General features: G+C 39.3%; 1 protein-coding gene across 3 annotated transcripts; it reads left to right on the top strand.

Annotated features, from left to right (window-relative positions):
• The first annotated feature begins 226 nt into the window (after positions 1-226).
• fkbp6 (FKBP prolyl isomerase 6) lies at positions 227-5,431 on the top strand. 3 transcript variants are annotated; one of them, XM_005449682.2, is made up of 9 exons: positions 227-397; positions 2,290-2,407; positions 2,642-2,731; positions 2,819-3,021; positions 3,164-3,283; positions 3,387-3,584; positions 3,802-3,911; positions 4,671-4,771; positions 5,166-5,431. In XM_005449682.2, exons 1-8 carry the CDS (start codon positions 323-325, stop codon positions 4,750-4,752), a joined length of 996 nt encoding a protein of 331 aa, XP_005449739.1. In that variant the 5' UTR covers positions 227-322; the 3' UTR covers positions 4,753-4,771; positions 5,166-5,431. The 3 variants fall into 3 exon arrangements, with proteins under 3 accessions (XP_005449739.1, XP_005449738.1, XP_005449737.1); XM_005449681.2 differs by having other exon boundaries at positions 2,819-3,036; XM_005449680.2 differs by having other exon boundaries at positions 2,819-3,036; positions 3,122-3,283.
• Positions 5,432-7,667: the final 2,236 nt, after the last annotated feature.

The following is a 7,667-nucleotide window of genomic DNA, read 5'->3' as shown; positions in this document are numbered from 1 at the left end:
AAAAGGGTCATTAAGGGCAGAATTTGCAAACTGATGATGATACAGTGCTCTTCCGAAATAATCTGAATTTATAGGCTAAAAGTTTCAGTATTGGTAATACCAGCCCCGTGTATAGTTGGCATTGGTTCACCTAAATGTGCAGACAAATTGTACAGACACGCTTCCTGGACCCATCTTCTGCGCACAGTTTGGGCCGCTCGTCAAGGTCACGTGGTGTAATTAACCCAAGCCTGAGCGCCAGAACAAACTAGGGAACTGGTTTTACAGAGTTATCTGTGTAACAGCGCTGTTTACAACAGTTTTAACTCATACCACCGAGTAAATGTCAAGGAACGGGTTAATAACGAGTTTGCGGAGGCTAATAAACGACGAGGAGCCGCTCGAAACGAGGTCTCCGGTAAGTAAATGTGTCAGAGAGCCTGAAAGTTGGTAGCTCAGCTAACTGGCCAAATGCTAGCAAAGTTTGAATTTTTGCTAAAAAATATAACCACTATAATATAATATTACAGCTAGTCTAGAAAAAACATATATGCTTTATGTAGGCTATTATTTTTAAATAGTGGCCAGGTATGAAATGACACAACTAGCTTGGTAAAATTAGGTACAGTTCACCGTTAGCCTTAAGTGTCAGCTCGTTATGTACTTCACTGCCAGTGCAACACAATGATTTTACATGCAAGAGAATTCTGATTAGTGTCAACAATATTTACTCTAAATACCTCACACACAAGGCTGCGCAAAAGTTTTTATTAAATTTTCTTCATATTTTGCTAGAAAAAGGTGCAGCAATTTATTGAAACGTGCAGTATCCACGGCAAAAACAGTTTGCGCGATTGTAACGAGTGAGTATTTGGTGTGGCCAGGTTTTTTAACAACACAACCAAGCTTTCTATTCATTTCTTTAAGTAGTCTTCAGAAATAGTTCTCCAGGCTTCTTGGAGGACGTTCAAAGCTCTTCTTTGGGTGTTTGCTGCTTTTTATTCTGTTCTCTGTCAAGATGAGCCCACACTGATTCAATAAAGTTGAGGCGTGGGCTCTGGGGAGGCCAGTCCATGACTGTGGGTGTTTTGGGGTGTTTGGGATCATTGCCATGCTGAAAAATGAAGGTGTTTTCCACCTAGTATTGTATGATGTATCACAATCCGATTGTCATATATAAAACGTCCTACAGCCTCACTGTTCTGCCTCCTTCCTTCCTGACATTTCTTTGTACATACCTACAACAATTTGAACCGAAAATGTCAAACTGGGATTAATCTCTAAGACCATAAGACCATGTCACTGATTTTCATTCCAGTTGTGTAACGGCTTATTAAAAAATACACTGCTGCTTGCTGTCTTCGTTCATCATAAATGACTAAAAGCTAGATGGGACAGAGCCTTGTCTCCCACCACAACTACGCTTTGTTTTTTCACTGTCGCTGTGTGTTAAAAAGCAGTAAGATTTTTTTTTTTTTTTAAGAATTATATTTATTAATTTTTTTAAACTGCCAGCCTATTTTATTGTGTCATTATTTGCTGCCTATTATGCCATTTAATATTGGTATTTATTTTACTCTTTTTGAGTGTGTGTGTGTGTGTGTGTGTGTGTACAGCCCTTTGTGACCCTTGCCTGGTCTACCACTATTTTCCTCCATTTGTTAACTTTTCTTTTTTGAGGACACAGGGATGTTTTTGTCTTCTTCTTCTTTTTTTTCCAACTAAAGAAAACAACTATGCCGTGCCGTGTTCTTGTGATTACCTGCTCGTAACAAAGGATAAAGATAAAATTTAAAATCAGTTCTTTGTTAAGTTGTTATGTGTATATGCAACACTTTCATGCCTTGAGTTAGAGGCTTTTTTATGCTTGAAAGATTCATTGGTCAGTTTTAAGTGGCTAAACAAACAAACAAATAAGAAAGCATTCCTTTGAAAATAGTTAGGGACAAGGACTGGACTAAAATGTGTAAAATAGCAGAGCAGCAAAGAAAACCTTTGAAAGACCTCCATAAAGTCTGGGGAACCACTTCAAAAATGATGAGAAATTCTTGCTCCTGGTAAACAAAATATAACAAAATGAAGGGTGCTAATGACATTTGCACAATTCTGTTATGTGAAGGTCATGAATCATTCCATATGAAATCACACTTGACTCAAAAACACTTTTACACTCAGACTATGAACATTTTTGGTCCTTGAAGTACACATACTTTTCAGTAGCAAATCTATACCAACTTTGTGTCACACATAAGAATGCAGCGGTCGGTGTTTGAGTATAAATTGTGTCTTTTTAATTTCTTTCCATCGTAGAGTCCTTTTGAACAGCTACGTCCACGGATGAATGACATCATAGGAGATGGAGGAATCCTGAAGGAGGTGGTGCAGCCAGGAGAGGGCCCGCCTGTCCCCGAAAACGCTTCAGTACTGAGTATGTATGAGTACACATTTCTTGTTAAAGCCTCTTACAGTTGTAAATTATCATATAAGTGAGGTCAGGATTTTTAGTTTGTCTAGCCACAGTGTTCAGATTGTCATGAACCTTGCACCCAGTCGTCACCTGAAGGTCACATTTGCAATAATAAGGGCAATAACCTGTGAATTGTGTGAGCGTGAGCTGGTTGAGCTGCTACATCACTGATGGTCTGGTGTTACTTCTACAAAGTCCATTACTCAGGCTTCCTGGAATATTCTGATCAGCCTTTTGAAACAACCACTAACCTCAAATACCCCCGGATGATGAAGTTGGGGAGAGGTGAGAAACGCTCTACTGTGGCTGAACCGTGAGTTTTTTGTTTTCCTGCCTGAAATATACCAGTTTTAAAAGTCATTCTTCAAACAGATGTGACACTGGCCGGGCTGGAGGTGGGTCTGTTGACCATGAAGAAAGGAGAGTTCTCTCGGTTCCTCCTCCAGCCTCAGTATGCTTACGGGGAAATGGGATGCCCTCCATTTATCCCCGCAGCAGCTGTGGTTCTGTATGAGGTTCAGATCCTCGACTACCTTGACTCAGGACAAGTGGATGACTTTATTGCAATGAGTCTGGTAGGGAGGCTGCAGGTGCTCTGTTTAGTACTACCAACCTCAGACAGATCTGCATCTTTACCACACATACTTAAAACCCTCTACTTTTTTGCTTTTATAGCACAGATCAGAAACAGTCTTTGATTTCTGTTCTCCTCCTCAGGAGGAGCAGAATACCGTTCCTCTGTCCACACTTCTTGAAGTTGTCAACACACTGCGGAGCTTTGGCAACCGTTTCTTCAACCAGAACCGATATTACAATGCCAAAGATCGCTATAAACAGGTAAATTTTGAAGTATGTTAATTGTTTACTGCGATGGCTAATATCATGCCAAGTGGTTCTTGGTGAAAGTGTTTTTTATTATATTTCTCTGCTTTGCCTGCAGGCTATGACGCTGCTGGGAAACAGGGAAACACAGAGTGATTCAGAGAAGGAGAGGATCAAGACGGCTCTGCTTCCTCTCTACCTGAATATTTCTCTCGCTGAGCTCCGTCTGGAAAGACCGCACAAAGCCCTGAAATATGGAAACAAAGCCTTGGAGATAGACTCTGCCAACACAAAGGCTCTCTTCCGCTGCGGACAGGTAGGACGGGGCTTTTGTTTGTTTGTCTTCCAGACTGTCAGATAAAAAATCCTCACTGTCTCTGGGGGTTTAAAATAAAAAAGGGTTACATTTCCTGATGACACACGAAAAACATGAAGCAAAATCATGTTTATTCGTGCTTTTGTTTTTCAAGTTTCCCACAACATAATAACTCGGTTAAAGATGCATTTTGATACACTAATCACATTTCTTTTAGGCTTACCTGGAGCTGCATGAGTATGCGAGTGCTCAGTGTTGCCTCACATCTGCTCAAGCACAGAAGCCCTTTGACAGCGACATCAACAATCTCCTGAGGAAAGTGACAATGTAAGATGATTTTAATGACTTTAGAATAAATACTGCTTCAGCTGTTTCTCCTGGCCTGTGCACAGCAGTATGCACAGCAGTGCGCTGAAACTGTAACAGCTACCTGACCTCTGTCTGTCCACACAACTGTGACTATTACATTAATTTTATATTAATGCCTCCACTCACCCACCACTTTTTTAGGTGCACTGTTTAACTGCTTCAACAGCTCGTTAAGGACTATCAAACGTCTAATCAGTCAATCACATGGCAGAAACTGGATTTAGCCATGTATACATGGTCAAGACTACCTGCTAAACTTTAAACTGTGCATCAGAATGGGGAAGAAAGGTGATTTAGGTGACTGTGAACGTACCATGATTGTTGGTGCCAGACAGGCTGATCTGAGTATTTTGAGAACTGCTGAGTTACTGGAATTTTCCCACACAGCCATCTCTGGGGTTTACAAGGAAATGATCCAAAAAAGGGAAAATGAACAGTAAGCAGTGGTTTTCTGCCTCATTGGCCAGACTGCTACAAGCTGCTAAAAAGGCAACAGTAACTCAAATAACCAGTTGTTACTCAGCCAATGTGTGCAGAAGAGCATATCTGAATCCACAACTTCCCACAGGATATCATACCATGTCACAAAGCTCACACAAGGCAAAAAGAGGTACAGCCCAGTACAAGCAAGGTGCTCCTCATAGTGGATCGTAACTGTCTTTTGTAACATTTGTGAAACCACTCGGAAGATATTCACATGTCATTTTCTTGTTCCAGGTGCTATAAAGACAGCCTGGACAAAGAGAAAGACCTGTACTCAAAGATGTTTAGAGAGCTGAAGGGCTCAGTAAAAATGTGAGGACCAGCAAGAGGAGGAGGTGAGAAATCCTGTTCATTCATTCTGCCTGGTTTTCATATATTTTAACCTCATCTCTCTGGGAGGGTTAACATTTTAAAATGACTTCCGTGCGATGTGCTAGTAACTGTCCTTTTCCCTTAAACCTGCTACATCCGTTGTCACAAATAAATTATAATAAATACACTCTATATAATAACTTTTAATGAAGCTATGAAAAAAAAATACTAGACTGTGTTTCAAATTAAAGTCTTGTTGGTTAGTTTCCTTCTACTGATCTGGATCTCATCATTTAACCAAACATTAACTGTATGATCTGACACAAACTACAGCTCTCATGAGTCTTTGCCATTTGCACAGACAAATCGTCTTTGACTTCGTCTCTGACCTCAGTTATTGCACTGTTTGTGTTGCAGGTTTCAAGATTCACCATGTTTCCTTTTCATAATTTGTTTTCTACTTATGAAGGGAGTTGGGTTGTAATCATTGTTTCAATTCTTTCAAAATTATCTCAAATTAATTGTTGTTTTGATATTTTGTTAAATAATGTTTCTCATTAGTACCCTTTCTCTCCTTTGGACTCCTGCTGTACATATTCCTTACATGTTTGCTGGAGTGTTAAGCATTTGCTTGGGATCTTGAGATGATTATAATAAAAAAAATACAATGTTCACTTCCAGAAGAGCTTGTCTTTGTTGACTAATTGGAAACTAAGGTTTTCTCATCTTTAATTTCATCTTCAGTTTATTAGCTCAAGAAGCTAATCTGTTGTAGGCAGATATTATGGATGTAATTCTAATATTAAAACTGCTGTTTGGTTTGTTTGTTGTTGTTGTTTTTTTTTTCCATCCTGGCAGTCCAGACAGGATTCATTTCGTCTTACTGAAGCAGATGGGGTAGGGGGCTTTCAGGGATGGGGAGATGAGCTACATTAAGGGTTTGTACTTAATTGTGAGCTTCACTTGACCTAATTACCTGAGAAAGGATCTCCAGTGACAGCAGGGGGTGCCCTTTCTGATACTACTGCAGGAGTGTAGCAGATACCAGGGGCATAACTGAGCAGTGTTTGTAACACACCAAACTGCCACAAGCAGCCAAACTTATGCAAACTTAAGATGTGATGATATTGGACTATTTGAGCTATTAGGAGTGTAAAAAATTACAAAATTACCAATTTTATGTCATTTTTTCAAAACTTATTTGAAACATTTACTGTTATAGATGCCCTTTGTACCGCCTTTGGTCGTCCTCTACATTCAGTACTCTAGGCCCAAATGAAAGTGATCTCAAAGTGGAGGTAGGGTGAGGGATACAGGGAAAAAAACAAGTAAGTGAATGATAAATAAAACTGAAGTCACGGAGAGACTGAGTTGAGTGGTGGCATGACATCAGAGGTGGGGAGGTGCACAAAAATCTAATTTACTTCTCTGGCTAATCCACTTTTCACTGTGTGGGTGGGTCAGTTTTACTGTCAACTCCCACCACATGGTGAGTAGGTTGTACTTTGTGAAACAAAGCTTTACTGAATTCAATCAGGCAACAAAACAATGGTCTCCAGATTCATATACTACCTCCAGCTCAGGTAAGGAATTAGTAATGTTTTTGTGTTTCTACACCGGTATGTGCATATAGGTGTGTAACCCTTTTTATTTTTAAACATAGGTCACATGCTATGTGATGTGTGTTGCCTGTGAGTGCTCAAAATCTAGGATCACAGATGTGTAGTTTACCTGCTGTGCATGTGCTGTGATCAGCTCTGACTGGCTCTGGGCCTTTGAAATATGATACAATTATAACCATGTAGTATACACTGCATATATGACAGCATACACAGAAAAAAAGTCGTCAGTTTACCTTTTATATTGTAGTTGTGCATATTGAACAGTAGCTTTTTCACTTATTGACATATTAAAAGCTATCGTTTAGAATTTGTGGTTACTAGAAATGTTATGTTATCCAAAAATGATCCAAGCAATCTTCCTGGGGGTGCCAGTATAAACTTGCAGGATATAAATATAATACAGGCTCGGGTCAGTGTGTGAACACCGTCAAGCATTTGCAAAGCTGCATATTAGAAATGCTACTTCATTTCAAAGCCAAAGCAGCTGCCCACGAACATGAACTTGAGCCCTAGGCTGTATTTCAAAACAACAGCTGCAAAACTGTAAGATGACAATAAAGAACCCTTAAGCTGTATGGCTGAAACTAGCAGGAAGTTTTATTTTGCTCATTATCCATCCAGAGTGGAAAAACACTGAGCATTGACTTCCACCTAATCAAAGTTGTAAATAGTAGAGCAAATAACATACATTTAAGTCCCACTAGCTGTACGGGTTGTAGATGGCTGAAATTTATTTAATTTTTTAAATGTTTTTAAGGTCACTTATAACCATGTTCACGACAACCCTTTTACATCTCACTCTAATTGTTAAATGTTATTGTTTTAATGTAAAACTAAATGTTAAATCTAGTTAATTCACATTAAATGTTATAAAATATAAGCAGTATAAATGTAAAAAGTAGTCAAACGGTTGATTTTAACATCATTCAGTTCAATTCAGTTTTATTCATATACAGCCAAACCACAACAACATTCACCTCAAGGGGCTTTATATTGTAAAGTGAAGTAATACAGCTACAATAATCTAAAAAAAAACACCAGCAATCAGATGACCCCCTTATGTGCAAGGGCTTGGAAACAGTGGGAAGGAAAAAATCCCCTTTTACAGGAAGAAACCTTCAGCAGAACCAGGCTCAGGTAGGGTCAGCTATCTGGAGCCAGGGGTTGAGGGTGAGGGAAGGAAGACGGGACAAAAGACACAATGTGGAGCCAGATTAGATTGAACTATGTTGACATTACATGAAATGCATGTAAAGTTGCCATCTTTATAAAATTTACTCTAGAGAGCAAAATGTAG

The sequence above is a fragment of the Oreochromis niloticus genome, linkage group LG15 (assembly GCF_001858045.2).
Source record: "Oreochromis niloticus isolate F11D_XX linkage group LG15, O_niloticus_UMD_NMBU, whole genome shotgun sequence".
Lineage (NCBI taxonomy): Eukaryota > Metazoa > Chordata > Actinopteri > Cichliformes > Cichlidae > Oreochromis > Oreochromis niloticus.
The sequence above is the reverse complement of the archived record's forward strand: the minus strand, read 5'-3'. Positions and strand labels throughout refer to the sequence as shown.

Bases quoted from the DNA above. Each gene is read 5' to 3' on its own strand.
- fkbp6 (XM_005449680.2), top strand. From the start codon at position 323: ATGTCAAGGAACGGGTTAATAACGAGTTTGCGGAGGCTAATAAACGAC. The intron at 3,037-3,121 runs GTGCTCTGTTTA...TTGCTTTTATAG, and splicing joins GTCTGGTAGGGAGGCTGCAG to CACAGATCAGAAACAGTCTT. The intron at 3,912-4,670 runs GTAAGATGATTT...TTCTTGTTCCAG, and splicing joins CTCCTGAGGAAAGTGACAAT to GTGCTATAAAGACAGCCTGG.